Source organism: Solea solea, chromosome 17 (assembly GCF_958295425.1).
Source record: "Solea solea chromosome 17, fSolSol10.1, whole genome shotgun sequence".
In the NCBI taxonomy this organism is placed as follows: Eukaryota; Metazoa; Chordata; class Actinopteri; order Pleuronectiformes; family Soleidae; genus Solea; species Solea solea.
In genome coordinates, this window is record NC_081150.1 from 3,831,430 (window position 1) to 3,855,196 (window position 23,767).

The window sequence follows — 23,767 nt, forward strand, 5'->3', positions numbered from 1 at the left end:
ACAACTGACAAAGCCATGTAGTAATTTCCACATATACAAAAAACACCATCACCCACAAAAATGTATTTAGTTTAGAAAATATGACTGAATTCTGTTGTATTGATGACTGTCTGATGTCGTGTCTGTGTGTTTGCGTTTTAATTCACAACAGAATGGGGGATTAGCTCAAATGGTAGAGCGCTCGCTTAGCATGTGAGAGGTAGCGGGATCGATGCCCGCATCCTCCAATCGTGTTTAGCCACTAAACTCTAAGTATTTCCTGAAAATTACAGTCCAAGATATTAAGTAGTAATAGGGCAAAACATGACTTGTGTCCATAGAAATTAATCATTGTGGGTGAATAGTAATGTAGGAATAAATGTAAAGCTTATTTATTTATTCATGGTGATTTTGGACGACATAGTATACTATGATATTTTTTAGTGATTTTGGACAACATACCTTACTATGACCTTTTTTGAGTGATTTTGGACGACATACTATACTATGACCTTTTGTGGTGATTTTGGATGACATACTACACTATGACTTTTTTGAGTGATTTTGGACGACATACTATACTATGACTTTTTTTGGTGATTTTGGACGACATACTATACTATGACTTTTTTGAATGATTTTGGACGACGTACTATACTATGACCTTTATGGTGATTTTTTACGACATACTATACTATGACTTTTTTGAGTGATTTTGGACGACATACTACACTATGACCTTTTTTGGTGATTTTGGACGACATACTATACAGAGATGTTTTTTGAGTGATTTTGGACAACATACTATACTATGACATTTTTGTCTCATTTTAGACGACATACTATATTATGACCTTTTTTGGTGATTTTGGACGACATACTATACAGAGATGTTTTTTGACTGATTATGGACAACATACTATACTATGAGGGCCACACAGTGGTGTAGTGGTTAGCACTCTCGCCTTGCAGCGAGAAGACCCGGGTTCGAGCCCCAGTTGGAACAAGGGCCTTTCTGCATGGAGTTTGCATGTTCTCCCTGTGTGTGCGTGGGTTCTCTCCGGGTACTCCGGCTTCCTCCCACAGTCCAAAAACATGCAATGTGGGGATAGGTAAATTGGACACTCCAAATTGACCATAGGAGTGAGTGTGAGAGTGAATGGTTGTTTGTCTCTATCTGTGTGTGGCCCTGCGATGGACTGGCGAACTGTCCAGGGTGTACCCCGCCTATCGCCCGATGTAGCTGAGATTGGCACAGCACCCCCCGCGACCCTCTGGCAGAGGATAAAGCGGTAGATGCTGACTGACTATACTATGACTTTTTTGTCTCATTTTGGACGACATACTATACTATGATTTTTTTTAGTGATTTTGGACGACATACTACACTATGACTTTTTTGAGTGATTTTGGACAACATACTATACTATGACTTTTTTGTCTCATTTTGGACGACATACTTACTATGACATACTATAATATGACTTTTTTGTCTCATTTTGGACGACATACTATAATATGAGTGACATACAATTGACAAAGCCACGTAGTAATTTCCACATATACAAAAAACACCATCACCCACAAAAATGTATTTAGTTTAGAAAATATGACTGAATTTGTTGTATTAATGACCGTCTGATGTCGTGTGTGTTTGCGTTTTCATTCACAAGAGAACGGGGGATTAGCTCAAATGGTAGAGCGCTCGCTTAGCATGTGAGAGGTAGCGGGATCGATGCCCGCATCCTCCAATCGTATTTAGCCACTTCACTCTAAGTATTTCCTGAAAATTACAGTCCAAGATATTAAGTAGTAATAAGGCAAAACATGACTTGTGTCCATAGAAATTAATCATTGTTGGTGAATAGTAATGTAGGAATAAATGTAAAGCATATTTATGCAATTATTATTTATTTATGGTGATTTTGGACGACATAGTATACTATGATATTTTTTAGTGATTTTGGACAACATACCTTACTATGACCTTTTTTGGTGATTTTGGACAACATACCTTACTATGACCTTTTTTGGTGAATTTGGACGACATACTATACTATGACCTTTTTTGGTGATTTTGGACGACATACTACACTATGACTTTTTTGAGTGATTTTGGACGACATACTATACTATGACTTTTTTTGGTGATTTTGGACGACATACTATACTATGACTTTTTTGAATGATTTTGGACGATATACTATACTATGACTGTTATGGTGATTTTTTACGACATACTATACTATGACCTTTTTTGGTGATTTTGGACAACATACTATACTATGACTTTTTTGATTGATTTTGGACGACATACTACACCAAGACTTTTTTGAGTGATTTTGGACAACATACTATACTATGACTTTTTTGAGTGATTTTTTACGACATACTATACTATGACCTTTTTTGAGTGATTTTTTACGACATAGTATACTATGACTTTTTTGGTGATTGTTTTACGACATACTATACTATGACCTTTTTTGGTGATTTTTTATGACATACTATAATATTACTGACATACAATTGACAAAGCCACGTAGTAATTTCCACATATACAAAAAACACCATCACCCACAAAAATGTATTTAGTTTAGAAAATATGACTGAATTTGTTGTATTAATGACCGTCTGATGTCGTGTCTGTTTGCGTTTTCATTCACAAGAGAACGGGGGATTAGCTCAAATGGTAGAGCGCTCGCTTAGCATGTGAGAGGTAGCGGGATCGATGCCCGCATCCTCCAATCGTGTTTAGCCACTAAACTCTAAGTATTTCCTGAAAATTACAGTCCAAGATATTAAGTAGTAATAGGGCAAAACATGACTTGTGTCCATAGAAATTAATCATTGTGGGTGAATAGTAATGTAGGAAAAAATGTAAAGCATATTTATGCAATTATTTATTTATTATGGTGATTTTGGACGACATAGTATACTATGATATTTTTTAGGGATTTTGGACAACATACCTTACTATGACCTTTTTTGGTGATTTTGGACGACATACTATACTATGACCTTTTTTGGTGATTTTGGACAACATACTATACTATGACTTTTTTGAGTGATTTTGGACGACATACTATACTTTGATGTTTTTGAGTGATTTTGGACGACATACTATACTATGACCTTTTTTTGGTGATTTTTTATGACATACTATACTATGACCTTTTTTGGTGATTTTGGACAACATACTATACTATGACTCTTTTGAGTGATTTTGGATGACATACTATACTATGACCTTTTTTGGTGATTTTGGACAACATACTATACTTTGACTTTTTTGTCTCATTTTGGACGACATACTATACTATGACTTTTTTGAGTGATTTTGGACGACATACTATACTATGACTTTTTGGAGTGATTTTGGACGACATACTATACTATGACTTTTTTGAGTGATTTTGGACGACATACTATACTATGACTCTTTTTGTCTCATTTTGGACGACATACTATACTATGACTTTTTTGGTGATTTTGGACGACATACTATACAGAGATGTTTTTTGACTGATTATGGACAACATACTATACTATGAGGGCCACACAGTGGTGTAGTGGTTAGCACTCTCGCCTTGCAGCGAGAAGACCCGGGTTCGAGCCCCAGTTGGAACAAGGGCCTTTCTGCATGGAGTTTGCATGTTCTCCCTGTGTGTGCGTGGGTTCTCTCCGGGTACTCCGGCTTCCTCCCACAGTCCAAAAACATGCAATGTGGGGATAGGTAAATTGGACACTCCAAATTGACCATAGGAGTGAGTGTGAGAGTGAATGGTTGTTTGTCTCTATCTGTGTGTGGCCCTGCGATGGACTGGCGAACTGTCCAGGGTGTACCCCGCCTATCGCCCGATGTAGCTGAGATTGGCACAGCACCCCCCGCGACCCTCCCGTTGAGGATACAGCGGTAGATGATGACTGACTGACTGACTATACTATGATCTTTTTTGAGTGATTTTGGACGACATACTATACTATGACTTTTTTGAGTGATTTTGGACGACATACTATACTATGACTCTTTTTGTCTCATTTTGGACGACATACTATACTATGACTTTTTTGTCTCATTTTGGACGACATACTATAATATGACTGACATACAATTGACAAAGCCACGTAGTAATTTCCACATATACAAAAAACACCATCACCCACAAAAATGTATTTAGTTTAGAAAATATGACTGAATTCTGTTGTATTGATGACTGTCTGATGTCGTGTCTGTCTTTTTCGTTTTAAACCTCAATAGAACGGGGGATTAGCTCAAATGGTAGAGTGCTCGCTTAGCATGTGAGAGGTAGCGGGATCGATGCCTGCATCCTCCAATGGTGTTTAGCCACTTCACAACTACTTCCTGAAAATTACAGTCCAAGATGTTTCGTAGTAATAGGGCAAACCATGACTTGCGTCTGTAGAAATGTAGGAATAAATGCGAAGCATTTATTTATTCATGCAATAATTTATTTATTTATTTATTTATGGTGATTTTGGACGACATAGTATACTATGATATTTTTTAGTTATTTTGGACAACATACCATACTATGATATTTTTTGGTGATTTTGGACGACATACTATATTATGACCTTTTTTTGTCATTTTGGACGACATACTATATTATGATGTTTTTGATTGATTTTGGACAACATAATATACTCTGACCTTTTTTGGTGATTTTGGATGACATACTATATTATGATGTTTTTGAGTGATTTTGGACAACATAATATACTCTGACCTTTTTTGGTGATTTTGGACGACATACTATACTATGACATTTTGGTCAAATTTTGGATGACATACTAAACTATGACATTTTTGTCACATTTTTTGTCACAATCATGACTGGAAGAACGTTTACGCATGCAAAGCGTTTAGTAAACAAACAAACAAATAGATAAATAAATAAATGTATTACTTTTTGTTATTATTGGTTTTACCTTCTTTTAATTTGCCTATAATATACTATGACCTTTTTTGGTGATTTTGGACGACATACAAAACTATGACGTTTTTGTCAAATGTTGGACGACATACTAAACTATGACATTTTTGTACATAGTTAGTCAAGACCTACTAACCACTACACCACCATGCCACTCTGGTATTACAGTAAAATGTCATAGTTTAGTATGTCGTCCAAAATCACCAAAAAAGGTCATAGTATATTATAGGCAAATTAAAAGAAGGTAAAACCAATAATAACAAAAAGTAATACATTTATTTATTTATCTATTTGTTTGTTTGTTTACTAAACGCTTTGCATGCGTAAACGTTCTTCCAGTCATGATTGTTCCGGTGATATCTCCGTATTACGAGCTCATCAGCAGCACTTGAAGGCAGCACGGCTCACACACTCAGGAGCAGGAACAGCTAACACGTCCTTCCAGGGATTTTCAGGCGTTCGGTTGCCATGGAGCTGAGTGTGTCTCGTCACTCCGGCTCATTCACAGTGAAAGGTTGTGCTTTGAGAAACAAAAAAGTAACGAGCCTGTAGAAAAAAGTTGGAAATTGTCGTCTATTGTGCCTCCTGTCCGGACGTGTCTGGTATGTCGACAACAATATTGTTATTTTTTAAGAAGTTTTTACCCGCGGTAAAAGTCGCGTGCAAACCAGGAAACAAATATTGGTATGCTAACATTTTTCGTTTACGTCATCATGACATAAAGGAAGCTTTATTTGTGTTTTATTTCCACACTTATTCAGGGTGGGTTAAATTGTTTGTTTATCACTAGTATCATTAGCTTTTGTTTAGCAGACATTTTGACATTGTTTAGCAGGAAAAGCACAGGTGTTACTGATCACACTAATTGCATGCACCTCTCAAACTGAGTAAGCTAAATGGAACTTAGCCATGATTAATTACATTACATGTCATTTAGCAGACACTTTTATCCAAATTGACTTACAAGGGAATTGAGTACAACCTGCCAGGGGTGGAGTTGAACTTGCAACCATGAAATCTTTCACACACAAACTACCGGTCTTACCCACTCCTCACCAGTGATTTTCCTACTCTGCTCTATCAAAATGTCTGCCATGAAAATGGCCCATAAGTAATCTATAGCTGAGTGAAGATGACTTATATGAGCTTCAGATGGGAAATATGCAAATATGCAGGTTTTGAAATATGTGATTAATTGACGCAGTGTAGTTTTAAATGCACATTTTTTTTAAATTAAGTCTTAATTTATAACATACACACGCCACTTCAGGAGGATATGCAATACTGTATGTGTGCCTGCATGATTGTCAGAGTTACAGTTCCCTTTGTCTTATTTTCCACTAGCCTCCCTCTGTCCCCACAATGAGTGTCAGAGTAGCAGAAGGCCGTCTGCAGGTCCTTCAGATCTACCGCCTGCTGCAGTGTGTTCATGATGGGGATACGGCGCAGATTGAGAAGATGGTGAAGCTCGGGGTGGAAAACGTCATCAACCTCACGGAGCCGCAAGATGGCACAGGGGTTCTTCATGTGGCGGTTTCAGCCAATAACCAGGGTAATGGACCTATTCCTGGTTCTGTCAGATCATACAATATTGGCATATTTGTGCTTATATGTTCAATACTCCACTGTGCCAAACAGCTCCCTATGAGTTTGACAAATCATTCAAAGCTGAAGCAATTTCTTCATGCAATAATTTTTGAAATAATGTCCAGAAAGTTGTGTTACAGTTTACACATTGAAAGAAAATGTGAGAAATTTGAGGAAATTCCTTACATTTAAAAAAAATACTCAATCTCAATTAGAGCAACATGATCGTTCTGTGATTACTTTTATTGTTATTGCAACACAATTCAACAATGGTAAAAGTGATCATTTTTTCCACTTGACTCATTTTTATCAAAGAGAAGTTTGCAGTCTGTCAACAAACAAACATATTTTCTCCTCTGAAGAGCAAGATATTTAGTCCAGTGATTTTCTGCAGCACTGCAAAAATTTTGTTTGTGCCTTTATTTTTTAATGTGATCTCAAGAGTCAATCGATTTTTGAAATGTACTGCAAAATAAAAAGTAATGCCTGTGTCTCTGACCCGTCACAGACCTGGTCAGCTTCCTTCTGTCTCAGGGAGCAGACCCCAACATCCAGGACAAGAAGGGCCGCACCCCAGTCATGTTAGCTGCTGAGCTGGGCAATGATACCATCGTGGCTGTGCTAGCGCGAAGCCGAGCGGACCTGAGGCTCCAGGATGCTGAGGGCAAAGGTGAGCAGGAGGAGTCTAATGGGAATAAATTATTCCTTTGGAAATAAATAATTGATGTGGAAAGGATATAAGAACTAACTAAAAAGGAAGTAAGGCTATAAATACTAGTTGGTAAATACAGAAAACAGCAGATTGTGTTAAAGATGTGAGCACATGAATCATGAATCACACGGACATGAATCATGTAATGTATCAGAGATGGCAAATGTATTGTTATGTTAAGAGCTTGTTAAGTGTCAATTTCTCAAATAGAGGCGTTTTCCATCTCAATTTAGAGCAGCAGGGTGAACTTGAATGCCTGTCCTTGTCTTACAACTCATGAAAATGCATGGTGCCTCTGTTTAGATATTGATGAGGAGACAGTATCCAACATAGACAACTCCAATCAGAGACTCTGAATTTCATTCCTGGAAGTTTTTAAACCGATTGTAATTCAGTGACAGTATGGAGTCCAGAGACTCCAATAACTGCAAATGGCGCTCTTCTACTGAGAATGAAAATAAGAAAAGACGGTAGTAGAAAATCATCTGTGTGTGCATAAATACATGTTTTTATATGATGCACTTTATGCTGAGTATGTGTAGAAACAATTGTGTGTGTCAAGGCTGGTGGGTACACGTAATTACAGATCAAGCACTAAGGGAGATCCTCTTGTGTGAAACATGCTGAGTAACTTGATACCTCCTGCACTCTCAAAGGACTTGTTTGGCCAAGTCTCAACACTCACAGCCCAGTCACATCTCTCTGGACATTTGGATTCCTGTGGGTGTAGAAACTGAAAGAAAATGTTCCTCTTCCTCTCTTGTTTTAACTAAGAAGGCCCTCTGTACCACTAAGAGTCACTGTTGTTGACGGATCACTTGTGAAGTGTGTGAGCAGGAGCAGAGTCACATATCACATATCTGTTGAATGGTTTGCGGTGACTTCGTAAGGACACCAGTGTGTGTGGTGTTGGCAAGGAATGCTTATCTGTCAGTGATTATTCAAACACACCAAAAATACACAAACGAAACCAACAAGCAAACCACAAACTCAAAAATACACAATAAACAGGCACATATTGAATGGGTGCACCATTGATGCGTATCCTTCTTTGCCAGTTGCAGATTCCTTGGCACAAACACATTCAGACTTACTGATAAATTAGTACCATAGTGTTTTAAAACTTCAGACCCAGAAACCATCGAGCGTCTACCACCGTGCACTTGTGACTGAGCGTGGTCGGCGTTCAGTTTCAAGACTGGACATCGCTCATGAGATTAGTGTCATGTGACTTCACTGGCATAGCAGGTACTTGTTGATTAATCACACTCTCCTCTTTAATGCAGTAGCGTGCTGGCCTTCAGGTGACACGGTATGTCGGCCTGTTGGATATTGTTTGTTGAACTGCATATTTGACTCCTATGTTTGCTAAAGAAGGTGGATGACCACAGGGAAATGACACATTATGAAGAATAATTTAATTTACAATACTATTTAGGACTCCAGCTAATGAGTGTCTTTATCTGTCAGTATGTTGTTGTTTTTTCAATCAATTGATCAGGTATTTGTTACATAAAATAACAGAAAATTCTGAGAAATGTTGATTGTTGTTTGCCAAACCTTAAAATGATCGCAACCTTCACTTTATTTGGCAACAAAACAAAAGATGTTCAGTTCAGTCATATTAGAGACCATCACAGCATCATCCTTTTTGACTAAAACAAACCTACTATTCATTTTGTATCCTTCTACAAAATCTTTTAAATGGTAAATAGCCCTTGGATTCTTTTCAGATTATTTTGTCATAGTTTGTCATGTCACTTTGTTTATTCCAATCCTGTCTGTTTTTGTGCACTAGCTTTTTAAAAAGAAATTGAGTGAATGGGGAAAAAACCCCACATTCTATTGAATATCCGGTAAACCATTCAGGATGGTTTATTGTCATACATTTGAATACAATACATATTACTTTTTTGAATGCATGAATGCATAATTGCTTTAAAATATAGGCTTAAAAAAGGCCTTTTTATATGTACTATTTTTGGCAATGGATTTGCTTGATTGAGGCTGCCATCTTGCACTGACATGTTTCTACAGCAACCTCAATGAACCAACCAGCCAAAGCATGTATTTCAAAGCTTGCATATAAACCTTATGCACAACCAGTTTAAAAGGAGGAAATGGCAGGGAGAGTGGAGAAGGTTGGTTCTTTCTGATATCGAAAGGTCACCGTAGTTCCCTGACGTGCCTGTGAAAGGGAGGGGTAAGCGATCCTTTATATAAAAGAATTGCTACAACAGAAAGGAAACAAGGGAAGTGAAAAATAGAAGGGTATGACCCGCGCTGCTTGAATTGGAACAGTTCTTTTATCTTGTATTTGATAATGTGCTTTTCATAAAGTTACAGTATCTCCTGTTTCATTAACTCTCATTGCAGGTGTTCTCTTCTACTGTATCTACCCCACCAAGCGCCATAACCGCTGTCTGCAGGTGGCGCTGAAGTGCCAGGCAGACGTCAACAACGTGTCGGCGCAGGGGACTCATGTCTTCCAGCAGATGTGTGAGAAGGCTCAGCAGTGCACCTCCATGTGTCTCCTCATGCTGGATAGTGGAGCAGATCCCAGTGCAACAAACCAGGTTGTTAATTAGATGGTATGGATAACCATAAGGAAATCTTTGAACTGTAACAACTGAGTGTGAGGAAACTGATGTCCCATCAGTTCACAGCATACTGTGATGTGTTCTGTGGCCATATGTGGTGTGTTTGCTTTGGTACTGATTCCTCTCCTCCTCTCCGCAGGATACTGGCATCACAGCATTGATGGAAGCAGCCAAAGCTGGCTCCCTGCAGCTTGTGAGAGCAATTCTCAAGAAAGGGGGAAACCCTAATGCCCTGGACCATAACCGTCTAACAGCAGTGCACTATGCTGCAATGGGGGGCTTTTTTGAGGTGCAGTTACTTCTGGGAGACCTGACCTTACTCAATATTATAACAGCAAGAAATGTTTGAATACAAAGAAGGTTTTGCTAAACAAATGTCCTGTTTTGTTTCGCTGTGGTGATTTATGCATTGCAGGTGATCCAGGTGCTGTCTGCTTTCTCAGCAGACATGGGCATGATTAACCTTGACGGCTGCACTCCCCTACACTATGCTGCTGCCATGGGCAACGCAAACTGCTGCAAGTTCCTGGCACAAAGAGGTGCTGAGAGAGAGAGTTAAACAATAACAAGCATCCTGATGTCACTACAATCAGTATCAGCTTTTAGACTTTTGTGACATAAATAAAGAAAATCCCTGGGGCTGCGTCTCATAATGAACTGGCATCACAGGATTAACACAGACTTAATACTGGTCACTGTGTGTCTTGATATGTTGAATTGATGATAGCTATAAAGCCAGGAAAATTGAATTTAATCAAATTAAATGGCAGATTATCTATCCTGCAAGCACAATCTCAAATTCAGTAATTCAACCTTGTGTTCATATGTTCTATCAAACTGCTCTGTGTTCAGGTTGCAACCCCAAGCTAAAGAACCATGAAGGTTTCTTGCCACGTCTGATTGCCAAAGACGCCGGTCACAAAGCAGCAGCCAAGGAGCTGAGGAAAGCTGAGCGGCAACAGGGCAAAGGCAACAAATCCAGCGGTGTCAGCCTCATGTCAGGTCTCTGGGCTTTGACCCTCCACGACTGGTCCCACGAGTATGAGACTGAGTTACGACAAGCCTTTGGGAACAAATCCGACACAGTTACCAAAGATCTGTTCATTTCAGTTTTGCAGAAACTAAAAGCCCCGGCTGATGTGGACCAACTCCAAACAGTAATGTCAGCACATGACAAGAGGAAAGAGAGCTGTGTCAACATTAATGATTTCATCAAAGGTGTCAAGTACATCAAGAAACCGTTCCTCCTCTCCTCTTACTTACCAAAAAAGAAAAAAGGGTCAAAAGGAGGAAAAGGGGGAGGAAAGAAGAAGAAAAAGAAAGATAAATTTGTCCTCCCGATTCCTATTTGCACCCTCACACCAGAACTCATGCTCCGGCGGAAGGATGGAGGTCCACCAGAGTTCATGATTGAGACGTACTACAACTGCTCAGACAGCCGACGCTTTGACCGTGACCACCCTCCAGAACATCCCATAATGAACGACTCGGGGTGGTACGTAGAGAAGCCAGAGAAGATCTTCGTGAACATCAACTATTGTGTCAAAAGTGGGGATCTGGAGTCGTTGGACCTTGCCTTCAGTCAGGGGGTTCCTGTGGATGTTCAAGATGAGTTTTATAAAACTCCACTGATGGTGGCCTGTTCCAATGGCAACTATGAGGTGGCTCAGTATCTCCTGAGCCGGGGGTAAGTAACATTGTCTATTTCCTTTCAGATTTAATGGTTTTAGCAACACATTCATGGTTTTTAGTTGCACTTGTGAATAAAGTCACTATTATGTGTGAAACTCGTCATATATTCTGTGTCTGTTTACATGCTGAAAATGACAATGTCCTATTTTCAAGTCCACGTGATTATTGTACACATGACAAATGCTCTTGACTCTCTAGCACTATTTGATAGGTATTACCAGTCATTTTATATAAATTTGAATCCCAATTGGGAATAGCTGATCCCACATTAGAGTAGATAGAAGTAGATGTGATTATGAATGCACTGAAAGGCTGTTACAGGGAAAACAATCCCAAGGGTTATATCATTAAATGCACTGTAAAATTGTAGTGCAAGTTTAAGTATACCAATTACTTTTCAACATTGTTTTGTACACAAAATGTAATTGTAAGACGGAGAAAATCAGCAATTAGCAGTTCCCTAAAAGTATTTAAATGTAGTCATTTCGGTGTACTTTGTTTTCAGAATGTCTAAATTGTTTCATATGAATATGGTCAGCAGTGAATGTTTGAGCTAAGTTTCTTATGCAGGTTTCTTGGATATCTAGTATGGTAAATGGTATATTTAATTTTATATTTAAATCACACCGTGCTGTGGACTGTACTTGACAGGGCCGATGTAAATGCCTGTGACCAGTTCTCCTGGACGCCGCTGCACCACGCGGCTCGCGCTGGCCAACTGGAACTAATGGAACTTCTGGTGGAGGCCGGGGCTGCTGTAGACGCCCAAGCTCTCAGTGGTGGAACTCCCCTCATGAGGGCCATCCAGAGCTCCAGACCCGCCTGTGTGGACTTTCTCATCAAGGCTGGTGCCAGTGTTATTGCAGAGAACAAGAAAGGTTTGACGGTGCACATCTGAAACATATCCTTTGAAAAATACTATTGAAATAAATTTTGCATATTTATTTTTTAATGTGTAAGTCAGTAACAGATTATTATGGTCATAAAACTTTCAGTGAACTATCATTTGTTTTACAACAAAAAACTGCAGTCTCTGTAGCAAACTGCTCTCACTGAGTTAACAACTGTGACTGTTGCTATTTAACTGACGTTGAGTTTAATGTCTCTTTAGAACAAAACTGCCTTGACATCGCTCGAGCTTTTGCAGACTCCAGGACAATTGACTTGGTCAAAAACAAGATGGATTCTCTGCCTAAACCAAAGGAGCCATCAAGAGGAAACAGGAGCAAAGCTCAGCAGCCTAAACCCTCCAAAGAGAAGGTAATATTAAAATCTTGTCTTCTCATAAACGGAGCAGTTTATGACACGGTGTAGAATTCAACTCATAACAGGGTGAATGGCACCTCTGTGAACGTCTGAGCAGCTCTGAGTCGCCTGCATTGGGACTATGTAACTTCTTATTTCTGGTCCGTGCCATAAAAAGAACTTCTACTTTCTACTTTACAGCATGTAGTTGCAGTCATCGCCTCCTCTCGTCCATCTTGTTCCTAAATCAAGTGATTCAAACAATGAGATATAGGTTACACAAAATAAAGCACTGTGGTTCTTTTGTCATATTTTGGGCGTGGGGGGGTAGTTTATGTTTCTAATATATTTAAAAACTAAAACACTGTAATCATATTTGTATAAAATGCTGTAACATAGGCTACCAGTACATTTTATGACATAAGGGGTGAGATTCACAGCGTACCTCACAATACGCGATACATGGTCCAACGATACCATTAATATCACAATACAACGATTCTGTGATGATCAATATAGGAGAGATGAAGTAGTGACGCCCACTGGCAACGACTGTTCACTTTAGAGCGTCGCAATTTATTAATTAAAATAGCGATATTTGTCCTGGCATATTGATTTTTGTATTGAAATTCAATGAGAATTTAATGAATTAAATCAACAGTACACAATACATGTAAATGATGTTAAACTAAAAGTTACCCAACAATTTGGACATTACCACATTAACATTTCTTCTTCTCCTACACTACCTGGTCCATCCTCGGTGTCATCCTCCCATGCATTTTATTGTCATAGTGCTTGCTTACAATGCATTATTAAGATGTATTATGTGGAATCAGTTGAGCATCTTCAATCACACACTTTGATCAAATCTCAAACACAAAAAGAGACCAAAGCTGAATATAAAGCACACATCAGTGTCTCACCCAGTGTGCTGTGGCCTCTTGTTTCAACAAAAGAAACTCAAGCCTGTAAAGAGATCTGATGGCTGTAAGGCTTCTAACTTGTAAGCAAATTAGACCAGACGTGTTATGTTACAACTAGACCATGCTGTTGCTTGAATTTGCATTTCCTATAAGCAGGCCACAATCAGATGAAATGTATTGATTTTGTCATCAGTACTCTGAATGTAGCAGGTGTGGCGCAGCGGTGCAAATTCATCAGGGATATTCATAGCTCAATATAGTTGCAAGCAGCAGTTCTAGGAAGCCAGAAAGAGTCTACCCAGCAGAATAAATAGCACACGGGCATAATGTGGAGCTGTCTGCCCTCTAAGCATTTATAGAAGGTGCCCCTGTTTTCTGCTAATTCCAAACTGTCACAATAAATGACAGTATTCCTCCACAGAACTGCAGGAGTTTGCTCACTATTGTAAGAATGTGATAAGCCCATTAAACTTCCATTCTCTGTGACTCATGAGCCAGTCAGTCTGTGTAAATAATGCATGCACCCTCAAGTCAAAGTGCATGTTTTTCATTGAATGTTGAATGGCTTTGAACTGGTTATCCTGAGATCATTTGCTGGACTCAGGTATTAAATCTCCAATAATAATCATCACTGATTCTGACCACACACACACACACACACACAAACCTGACTTTAACATTGTGTTGCAGTACTTTGTTAACACCCGAATTTCAACCTTGGTTGCTGTTGCTGAGCTGCTCTGTTATTCATCTAGTGACTGATTAAAAGTGAAAGACTATAAAACAAGGTGAGGCTGAAACAAGGGCACAATGGCATTGATGCAAAGAAACTGGGCCGGGACAATATTCCGTTCTAGAGACACAAGAACTTCACGTGAAATGAGAGAGAGTCACAGCAACGGTGGCAGCAGCAGCTGGTTACATTACGTAATATGTAAACATCAGGATGTGTGTGACCTCTTTAGGCCATTAAAGGTCCTTTGTTGCTTTCATTTATGTGTCTGAGTCGGGTTATAGATACATTGGTCACTACTGTGACATGAATTTATAGTCTTAAGAGTCTACAGTTGATACAGGTTGTCATTTTTATCGGAATCTTCCAAGCTTCATGAACTGCAAAATGGTGCTTGTTGTTGCCTAAGTGTGTGTGTGTTGTGCCTGATTGTGCCCCCCCCCCTTTGCTTGAACTAAATCTGACATTAACCTTTGTATTTGTTGCAACTGCATTTAGTACTCGTATAAAATAAGGCAAATCTAAAAAGTGTACCCCGCAGGTCATTTCAGCAACAGTAACTGTGCAAGCAGAGTCATCAACTGCAACAGCAGGGAAGACTTCACAGAAGGGTTCAAACAGCACTATCCTGCAGAACACAAAGATCACAACAGGGAAAACCAACATCATGCAGACTACCTTTGTGCCAAAAACGGTAGGACTTACCACCATCAGTGTATTGTAGCATCTCCCTGTGTAGTTATTACTTCTGTCTGTAGCTTTTGGTGTTTTGCTGAAGCAGAGGGTGACGGCGTGCATGAGGATTGGAGTAAGCAAATAACTTGAAGCAAACAAAAATATTCACAGTATAGTGAGTTACAGCTAAGCTCTCTTGTTTTGCGGTCTCTTTCTTTGACTCGTCCCTCTGTCTCCGTCTGTCTCCGTCTGTCTCAGGTCTGGGGAAAGCCGCCCACCACCAGCCAGCTGATGTCAAAGATAGAGAGACGGAAGGAGCTCTTGTCTCTCGAGATGGACTTTGACGACTTCATGATGCCTTTCAGCCGGAACATCCAGAGGACAACATGGACCACAGACTAGACACGAAGTAGGAGAGAGACACTCGGAAACTTTGAAATTAAACTCATATTTTACCTCAGTGAGTTGATCACCTGCCACAATTAATGGACATTTCCCTCTCATGCAAATCCTCATTTTGGTAAAAAGCTGCTTATCTTGATACTCAGTAACGTGAATAATCACTGATGATATATCCATTTTATATACATAATGTTCTGTAGGGACAGTTTTGTGTTGTTTGGTAATTGTCAAGCACAGTAAAAACCCAACATGTCAAAACTCTGCTACTGAATGTGAATACTTTATAACTGAATATGGTAATACTAATACTGGTACTTTAAATCCAGAGCAATTTGTCTATCTGAAAGTATAAGCCTCACCGTAGAGAAACTGAAGACTTAGACATTAATCACATTTACACTTTTCTCAGTGTGATTCATCAAATGATCTGTGCAGTTAACAGGTCCAATTAGATGAATATTGTATGAAATATTCAAAGACTACGAGATTCAAGGTATGGTTGAACTAAAACTTGGAGTACACGGGTAAAATAGTGCTGTAATTATTAAACAGTAGTGTAAGTATCTTCTGCAGTTAAACTTTATAGTTGTTTGACTCTGCAGTGTCTGGAGCTGCAGTGAGACATGAAGACAGAAAGATGCTGCTTTGGAGACTGATGGCCCAATCATAATTTTCTTTCTTTCTTCTACATTCGTTTTCTCTCACTTGTGTGAAAACATACACCTCTCTCTCTCTCCTTTAAGCGTGTGAAACCTGCATCAAACCATCGGACAATAACGCTGTGGTGTTTGATTTCACTACTGTTTCACGTCCATGTGTCTCGAATAGCCTTCGGTTGCTTTACACCTCCTCTGCTCTGCAGCTGAATGCAGTTCCACATTGGAGCCAGGGCATGGCGCTGTTTGGCAAACTTAGCAATGCAGGGGTTTGGTTGTTTATAAAGCAGAGAGGACAGAAAACTTGGTGGGAGCTCTTGTGTTTCAAGCACAGATAGGCATTAAAATGGCAGCCATGTGTTTACTGTTCTCATATATAACAGTCACTCTGCTGCTGCTTTGCAAACTTGAAAGAGTATTGATGATATTTTAGTAATTTTTTTAGCTTCCCCTTTTTTATTTTCTCTTGGCTGTGTTCTGGTCCTGTTCTAACATTTCATGCATATCTGGAATCATATGAGAGAAAATATCTGTTTGTGTGTTAAATGCTGCATTGATGCATGCGCCCATCATCGCTATTGCCATCACCAGATAAAATTAGATTGCTCAGTGTCCTCAAGGTCCATGGGGACTCGGTTATATAATGAAATTCACAGGCAGAAGGGGGTGGGGGTAGCATCTTTGAAGTCTTTGTAATACAGGGCCTGAAATATTAAAATAAAAACGCTCACAATACCAATGATGACAAGGACGTGAGGAGAGGAAGAGGAGAGTGATGACAGTGAGGCAGACGAGGAGCAGGAGCAGAGAGGATTGAGTTGGGCACGTGCACTCTGTATGTAACGATACACAAGACGAGAAGCAGAGACTGGGAGTGAAAAACGTCTATGAAAGCCCAGCAGAGCCATTCATAACGTGGCACAAGACGGGGGAGAGAGAGCGAGAGAGAGAGAGGAGGCCGTGAGGAGACGAGGTGGCAGTAGAGGTTGAGAAGGAGTCACCGATGGGGAGGGGGCATGACAGAGGAATGAGCGGGGAAGCAGAGGAGTGGGCGGGAGGAGGAGATGAGGGCTTTTCTAGCACAATCAGTGGGCGCACAGGTTAGAGGAGTAAACAAGGCTGCTGGCTCTGATTGTTGGCCATGACGCAGTGTGTCTGTCGGGGCGTGGGCTCGGGCTTATATGGTCATGCAGTATGTGTGTTTGTCTGTCTGTCTGTCTGTCTTTTACACTGGAGACATGTATGTAGCTGCTTTTACGACTTGCATTCTTTATTTTATACACAATGTGTTATTTAAGGACCTGCAACACAGACAGATAGGCATGTGTTTGCATGTGTTGCCTCTTTAGGACCTTTTCTGTTGGAGACCAGTAATGAACCCCAAAACCTGGTCCTAATGAGGCAGAACCTGATTTCGCAGGTGCTAGTTCAGTTTGGGGCTAAGATTTGGTTAGTTTAAGTTTTAGGGTTCGGCATTAACTGGTTCTGGTTAAATTAGGGATAACATTAAGGTGTTCTAAGTCTGTGTGTGTGTGTGTGTGATTCTGGCTTTTGCATCCAAAAACATTGCAGACCTTGTTATATTTGGCTCGGTGATGGGGAGTCCAGGTGTGCTGTCTTACTCCTTTTCCTCTCTTGTAATCCTCCTTTCCTTTGCCTCTCTCCTCTCCTCTCCTCTCCTCTCTTCTCCCCTGTCTCTGCTGAGTATCAGTCTGAGCTGAAATCAGTGTGTTGTTGCCAGCAGCACTGCAGTCTCCCAGCTCTGGACCTGCACCGCTTACTCAGCATTCAGGACTCCAACCCTTGACTTCCCAAAACAACCCACTGGGACACACACACACACACACACACACACACACACACACACACACACCCACGCATGCACGCAGATTGCATTATCGTTGTTTACCACATTAGGGTTTGGTATTATTACTATGTGTTATCGAATTACTTGCATTAAATATGCATGCACATTAAAAGATGTGCTCACACATGCATATAATCCAATAACTGCATACTTTAAGCTGACATGTATATGCAGGCTGACACTGTGGATATAAAGTGGGATGCACACAGAGCCACTGTAAGAGTGCAAACCCAGATTAGAGCTGTTTCCATTAATGATTCATCTGCTTGCTGGTTTTTTGTTTTTCTCAATGAATCCACCTACAGATAAAATGTCACTACATCATCTTCACATGTTCATTTTGTTCATCAAACAATCTGAAACCCACAGATATTTAGTAAAATTCCAGATACTGAACATAACACTGGATGTAATGTAGACCTAGATGACTGTACATGCACCAGGTAACCTCAGTCTAAGGCTAAGGTTGTAATTTGGTAAGTGGTCCCCTTCTGCATTTTTAATAAGAATAACTTAATGAAGGATATTATACCCACGATATGTCCACATCCTAAAAGGTAGATGGTATAAGGTTTTCAAAATCAAATGGGTTTTGTTTTTTTTGTAATTTCATGCTAAAATGGATTCACTGCTCATAGTGTCCAGTAACTGTAAACACACTAGCTGTGGTATGAAGATGCTGTTTCTAGTGAAACAATGGCCACTTTGTACAGATCCTGGTTTGCATTCATTATTGATGAGGGAGTCATGTTTCACACCAGCCTGACTGACTGTGTGAGAGACCAAAGAGCCGCTTCATGTGTATGTATGTATACTTTACTATGTGTGTAAGCATTTGTGTGTGTGTATCTGTGTGTGTTGCAGTGATTCATCATTCATTAGTGCAGCCTTGGCAGTGCCATAGATCTCTTTAGCTTTTCAAGCTATGGATTCCAATTTGCTGCAAGCCTGGGACTTTTATTATGAGGATATTGATTTGAATTTCATAGTGAAACCAATAATGCTGGGTGGTAAACAGAGGATTGTGCCTTTGCTTCAGATAAACAGACCAATTCCTGTGAAAGAGGCCCAAAACAGATGCAGTGAATATCTCGCTGGACAGATTACATTTGCGGTGCACTTCATGAAAAGTTAATTTCGAGAGATGAATTGTAAAAGATGAGTAAATCGCCCTATAATTATTCTTTATCATGTGTTGAGTCAATAAATGTTCTGTTACAGTTATGTTAATGTTTGAACAATCAACATAATCCATCCTTGACAAAAAAAACTATTTCAGGATCATAAAATTACTCAAGGTACTGACCCATTTCATTTCGGGTTTTTTTCTTTCTTGCTCTGATTGTAGAAAAAGACATTTCCTCTGGCCTAAAAATATCAGTGTTGCTGACAGTGGTAGTGTAAATCCACTATTATCCAAAGCCACAGTGGTTGGAAAATAATTGGAATGGAATGAAAGATAACCTGAGCAGGGTTTCAGGGGGAAATAAGAATATACTTGTGGTGATACGACAATGTTTTATATTTAAGTAGCAAACTAATGACTGTAGGGGGCCACACGGTGGTGTAGTGGTTAGCACTCTAGCCTTGCAGTGAGAAGACCAGGGTTCGAGCCCCGGTTGGAACAAGGGCCTTTCTGCATGGAGTTTGCATGTTCTCCCCGTGTGTGCGTGGGTTCTCTCCGGGTTCTCCGGCTTCCTCCCTCAGTCCAAAAACATGCAATGTGGGGATTAGGTAAATTGGACACTCTAAATTGACCATAGGAGTGAGTGTGAGAGTGAATGGTTGTTTGTGTCTATCTGTGTGTGGCCCTGCGATGGACTGGCGAACTGTCCAGGGTGTACCCCGCCTATCGCCCGATGTAGCTGAGATTGGCACAGCACCACCCGCGACCCTCTGGTGGAGGATAAAGCGGTAGATGATGACTGACTGACTAGTGACTGTAGTACAAACTGATGAACACAGTGAAATATTTAGCAACAGATATTTTCATTAGGACTTAGTAGAGATTGGGAGATCTTTTTTTTCTAATTATCAAATACCTTTAAAGCAGAAAAGCAACAGTCATTGTTGGGTAAAATGGGATTTACAATATAAAAGAAATCTGTTATTAAATGATCATATTATTGATATACAGTCAGTATAATATATTATTTGCCCACTGTTTGCGACAAGTTTACACCTTTTGTTATTTCTTTGCACTTGGCTCTGTTCTATACTGCAGTATCATCTGCTCCCTCCCAATCTGTCTCCTTTAGTCTTTCAGAAAAAAGAAAAAGGAGGAGATGGGCTCTTTCTTTATTTCCTTCTCTCTCACACACACTCACGCTCACACTCCCTGTTGATTAAGGCCTCCTCTGCGACCGATTGCTCAGCGAGTGGTTCAATTCCTGAGCAAGAGGGACATTTTAATCAAACTTCAACCAGGAAACACAGTCATAAAATATGAATGTTATATAAGAAATTGACAGCAGGGCTTTCTGATAAGCCCATAAATATTACAGATGAATGTAATGCAAATGGATAGGGTGACAAGAGGAGAGAACACATTTTAGAAATCCCTCTGCCACTCATGCGTTAGCCCATGACTAATGGAGATTTATACATGTTAGTATAACTCAAAAATCTAGATTGTTATTCTGTCACACATCAGCAATTGTAAGTTAATTGAGAATGCAATATTTTAGAAAACGTCCTTTTGTCTTTTGAAACATCATGTGGCCTAATGAGGAGTTTTAGTTGCTTGTGATTACGTTTCTCATTAGCATTAATTTCCCTTAGAGCTGTGCACATCACATTTATCATTCTCACTCTTTTCTCCTCCTGCTTTCTCTCACTGCATGGTAATGATGCTGCATCCAGTTTGCTACAGCTGGAAAAGGCAAGAAACATGAACACAAAACAATGAACACACCATGTTTTCACGTGTTCCTGATCTGATCATGTCTGTAGGTGAAGACGTGGTGGAGAGGCTTGTTTCCTGTCAACCTGTGAAGGATAAAGAGGAGGTAAAGTGAGGAGCGTGAGGTGACTGAAATTGAGAATCTGCATGGAGGTTATAGTAGGTCAAGAGAGACCTACCTTTGTCAGACGCAATAGAAGCTGTGATAGCAGAAGCGTGGTGATGTTCATTGGCCTGCTACAGCTGTGCCGGGACATATCGACTAGGAAATGCTGTGTCAGTAGTTCGCGGTGGGGGCATGAGGAGGAAAAGGCGTGAAAAAAAGGAGGGTGTTTTCCAAAAGCTGGCCAGCCACTGCAGAGCCTCTAGCTGAGATTTATTTTTTTTTTTTTTATGTAGGAGTTTTGTTATGCTGCTGCACCACTGAATCGATGAAGGAAGAGCAGAGGAGGAGGGTCAGTCTGATCAGGGTTGTTTCACTGCAGTGGAGGCTCTTTGTTCTCCCCCACATGCCTCTCATTAATAAACCCCATCTTTCTCACTCTCACTTCTACTGTCATTCTCACTGAAGTCTCATCCGCCTGTCTTCCTCTCTGCCTCTTTCTTTCCGCATCCTCCCTTTCCTCCTTCTCTCTGGTACCTGGCGCCCCACTGTCCAAAACATATCTGGCAACCCCAAGTGAAGTCTTGCTGTGTGTGGGCATCACGCAGCTAGCCAAAGACCTACTCTTTCCCTTATTAGCTGCATCAGCGTCTGCCAAATACAAAGTTAGCTCAATTGCAAGAAACTTCTAGAGTTTGAGAATGAAAACACAGTTTTTTTATATACATGTCAGAGGTCATCGTCTTTCTGTAGGAACACACTGATGCACTTTGAATGGGGCCATCCCAATCATTGATCTAAGCAAATTGTGCGTTAGTGAGTTGTGACACGGCATTTGTTGTTCTTCTGTCTCAGGACAAACAATGACATCAGCTGTTTCAATAACTGACTGAAGACGGTTTATAGAAAGTTGTCTTCTGTTTGCAAAATGAAGCTACAAGATTTGCGATTTGATAGAAGCACTGTCGGTTTTTGAATCTAGAAGTTTACATGTGTCCATAATAATTTCCTTTGTCTTGCTGATGTTGAGTTGAAGGTCGTTACTGTTGCACCACAATGTTAGAGCATTAATCTCATCTCTAAGCGTTGCAGCCAGTAATGTTGGTAATCATCACTGCAAATTCCATGATGGTTTTGGAGCGGTGTATAGAGGTTCAGTCAAGTGTACAGAGAGAATAACGGGGCCGAGGATACATCCCTGAGGAGCCCCAGTGTGGTTCTGGTCTAGATGGTACTGGTGAGCATGGCAACAATCGCTTGGTTTCCTCCTCAACTGTGTTTTTCTTGTATTTTTTGTGTTGTTTTCCTCTCTACTGGTGACTAGTGAGGTACTGATCAAATATGGTAGACAAGTCCTTTTGGACCTCAGACCAAATTGTGACTACATCTGAGGAATTTGCTCTCCAGCTTGTTGTGAAGGTGCAGTGAGAGCACAGGCAGGGTGCTCATAAGTAGGCACGTGTATGTTCACATACATCAGATGTTTGTTTTTTTTGTTACTTTTGCCAGCAAACTTTATTTATTGATGTGGACATCAACAAATTAGATTAAAAATGTTCATAAAGAAATGTAAACACAGGATAGCGCTGCATGTTTTCCATTTGCAACATAGAGCTAACAGTTGTCTTTTTGCTGCATCACCACGGTCCTTCCTATGCGAAGTTATTATAACTGGCTGGTGGCCATAAGTATTATTTAAAACCAGTTTTAGCTAGAAATATGGAAAATTGTTGTGTTTTCTACATTGCATAACTAATAATTTTAGAATTGATGCACACTTGCAGTCTCAGATTAAAAAAATCATCTTTGATATATGGATTTTTAAGATTAGGAAGGTCCCATGAGGGTCACTATTTTCAAGCTCTGCTCATCATGTTTAACTGTGAGCCTCGCTGTTTCTGGTTGCCGGTTCATTAATGACACAATTGTTTATGTTAATCGAAATTTAAATATTAATTGTAATGTTACCTGTTCCAATATGATCCATGTCTTTTCAATATAGTTTTCCTCATAGCGTGATCTGTCTGATGTGTTTTGTGTGTGTGTTTGTGATTCATTTGTTTAACAGAGGAGTTGATGGTTGTGGTCTGTGTTTGTGTGTGTTTCTGTTTCAGTGTGTGGTTTGCACTTCAGTGAAAGGGAGAGAGACATAGACAGCAAATTAGGGCAAAAGAGAGCAAGAGGGAAGCTGATAGAAGGGAGCAGGAAACCAGACCAAACATGGGCACAGGTGACGCAGAGAGGATACCCAGTTTCCATAGCAACAGGCAGGTGCAAGACACTGGGAGCTAATCTAGCTTTGGATCTGCTGAGGTGAAACATTTGCATGCGCATCACTGTGTGAGTAGCCCAGTTCACACAGACACACATGAAATGTACACAAAAACAAACACAGAGGGATTCTTAGAGGAAAAATCACAACACACACAGACAGGACCATGAAGCCAGAAAACCACATGTACCATTGGTAATATGTGAACATTTTGAATTTATGACTGGCCAACCAGAACGCTGACCTTGATGACCCTGCACACACACATACAGAGAAACGACTGATGCACTGAACCTACAGGGTGACGAGGATCAAAGAGGGTTGTCAAGAAGGGAAGAGGAGGAGAGGGATGAGCAGTAGAGCAAGATTAAAGCGGATGGAGAGCTAGGGGAAAACAGTGTTGATCCATCCCTGGGGGATGTACTACACGATGAAGAGGAGGGAGATGAGGGGGGGCT

The 23,767-nt window shown here is 40.1% G+C and overlaps 1 protein-coding gene and 3 non-coding genes across 4 annotated transcripts; all 4 read left to right on the top strand.

The window, feature by feature from the left end:
- The first annotated feature begins 154 nt into the window (after nucleotides 1-154).
- trnaa-agc (transfer RNA alanine (anticodon AGC)) lies at nucleotides 155-227 on the top strand. The gene has a single exon. It is a non-coding gene; the product is annotated as a tRNA-Ala (tRNA).
- Nucleotides 228-1,657: 1,430 nt separating this feature from the next.
- Nucleotides 1,658-1,730, top strand: trnaa-agc (transfer RNA alanine (anticodon AGC)). Its single transcript has one exon. It is a non-coding gene; the product is annotated as a tRNA-Ala (tRNA).
- Nucleotides 1,731-2,653: 923 nt separating this feature from the next.
- On the top strand, nucleotides 2,654-2,726 carry trnaa-agc (transfer RNA alanine (anticodon AGC)). Its single transcript has one exon. It is a non-coding gene; the product is annotated as a tRNA-Ala (tRNA).
- A 2,668-nt stretch (nucleotides 2,727-5,394) lies between these two features.
- ankef1a (ankyrin repeat and EF-hand domain containing 1a) lies at nucleotides 5,395-15,800 on the top strand. Its single transcript, XM_058613831.1, has 11 exons — nucleotides 5,395-5,539; nucleotides 6,282-6,489; nucleotides 7,033-7,194; nucleotides 9,613-9,812; nucleotides 9,976-10,125; nucleotides 10,252-10,375; nucleotides 10,689-11,523; nucleotides 12,180-12,406; nucleotides 12,640-12,788; nucleotides 14,974-15,126; nucleotides 15,366-15,800. Exons 2-11 carry the CDS (start codon nucleotides 6,300-6,302, stop codon nucleotides 15,507-15,509), a joined length of 2,334 nt encoding a protein of 777 aa, XP_058469814.1. The 5' UTR covers nucleotides 5,395-5,539; nucleotides 6,282-6,299; the 3' UTR covers nucleotides 15,510-15,800.
- Nucleotides 15,801-23,767: the final 7,967 nt, after the last annotated feature.

Coding starts and splice junctions, on each gene's coding strand:
- ankef1a (XM_058613831.1), top strand. CDS start 6,300: ATGAGTGTCAGAGTAGCAGAAGGCCGTCTGCAGGTCCTTCAGATCTAC. Junction 6,490..7,032: donor GGTTTCAGCCAATAACCAGG/GTAATGGACCTA, acceptor GACCCGTCACAG/ACCTGGTCAGCTTCCTTCTG. Junction 9,813..9,975: donor ATCCCAGTGCAACAAACCAG/GTTGTTAATTAG, acceptor TCCTCTCCGCAG/GATACTGGCATCACAGCATT.